Below are 1,660 nucleotides of genomic sequence, written 5' to 3'. Positions count from 1 at the left end.
ATAACAATAATAATAGTTTAATTTATTATAGCAAGTACCCACGCTCTACAGCATGCTTTTTACGCTTTATAACCATTATAATTACCCAAGCAGACCCTAGAGCACCCGGAAACATTCTCGGCTTCCCGGGAAGCATACAGTACAAGCTACAGAGTGCACGTGTTTATAATAAACACTAACAAACTGATATAAGATCTTTCGCTGTTTTTAGCGTAGTACCCATTCCCTACGTGGGTGAAGTGAGGAAAGTGCGTGTAAAGTGATTTTCCCAAATACAGCACGTCGGGTCTCTTACCTAATAATCTCTTTAAAAATGTTGATCATTCTGTGCAGAACATAGAGGAAGACGTCTGTCACAAATATAATTCATTCTTTTTTACAATTCCGTTTCAAGAAACAGCTGAGTATATCATCAACCTCCCACGGTATTGAAACAGAAGAATCATAGCCTTGTTAAACACGCACAGTCTTCCATTAAGTAAAAATCTTTATCGGTGGAAATGAATCGATTCACCCTTAAGTGAGAGGTGGAACTCTCATGAAAGTGAAGATGAATTTCACTTTATTTTCTACCCTACAAATTTAATTGTCCATCAAAGGAAATTGTCAGTTCGCCCAAGGCTGACTCGGCCCAGTGACAGAAATAACAATGCATTTTTTCATATTTTGACCCATGATATGATATATGTGCACAACCTGCACCTTTTCATTATGGAAACTTTATTTAACAAATGAGTGTTTTATGTGACTTGGTGTGGATTAATGGTCTTAAACACTGAATAAACTTACTAAATTAAATCTTTAACAACGACCATATTATTCACTTTTTCTTCTCTGTATTTCACCAAACAGGCGGTGAAGAAGTTCCGCAAACTGGAGTGCAAGTGTCACGGTGTGAGTGGATCCTGTACCATCCGCACGTGCTGGCTGGCCATGCAGGAGTTCCGTCTGGTGGGGCAGCACCTCAAAACACGCTACAACGGGGCCACGCAGGTCATGATGAAGCAAAACGGCGCAAGTCTCATTGTGGCAGATAAGAACCACAAGCGTCCTACGCGCTCTGACCTCGTCTACTTAGAATCTTCACCCGACTACTGCGTTGAGAATTCGGAAGTTGGTGAGTTTTTCTACATTTGTGTTATTTTAGGTCACCTTCTAATTCTTAAAAAGGGGTTCTTGTGGTCTAGAGGAAATGATGTTCGCCTCGCATTCAACAGGTCCCGGGTTTCGAAACCTGACAGCGTTGTTAGATTTTCTTCTAAAAACGTTCTTCTTTCACCTCCTTTCCTTCTCTTTAGTCTAATTCTTTAATCTGCTTTTGGTCTCTATTTTGTGCCCCCCTCCTTACCCCCTTCCTCTAGGCCTCTGACTTTCTCAACTACTACTCCTGGCTCCCTCTTACTGCCGTATAAGGTCCAAAAAATATCGGAGGTCCCATGAGCAAGTTGCGCACGTTAAAGATCTTTGCAGGTCCAAAAATCGAAAAGTGTAGGTGTTGGCCGCCACCAAGGGAAAATTCAAAAAGAATTCCTACCAAAACTGAAAATGCTTTAAGTGCCCCGCGCGCTGATACGGTCCTATGCAGTTGCGAACGCCGTAAAACTCTTACCAAGACAAAAAATATAACGAAAAATCTATACTACACCCTTCCTACAAACGT

General features: G+C 41.3%; 1 protein-coding gene across 2 annotated transcripts in view; it reads left to right on the top strand.

Moving 5' to 3' along the window:
- Positions 1–1,660, top strand: part of LOC100533350 (Wnt-2 protein precursor) — a 52,049-nt gene that overhangs the window by 36,322 nt on the left and 14,067 nt on the right. For both annotated transcript variants that reach the window (XM_035969462.1, NM_001204644.1), the window contains 1 exon segment: positions 853–1,117. In XM_035969462.1, coding sequence (XP_035825355.1) covers positions 853–1,117 — 265 coding nt within the window.

The sequence above is a fragment of the Aplysia californica genome, unplaced genomic scaffold (assembly GCF_000002075.1).
Source record: "Aplysia californica isolate F4 #8 unplaced genomic scaffold, AplCal3.0 scaffold00147, whole genome shotgun sequence".
In the NCBI taxonomy this organism is placed as follows: Eukaryota; Metazoa; Mollusca; class Gastropoda; order Aplysiida; family Aplysiidae; genus Aplysia; species Aplysia californica.
The sequence above is the reverse complement of the archived record's forward strand: the minus strand, read 5'-3'. Positions and strand labels throughout refer to the sequence as shown.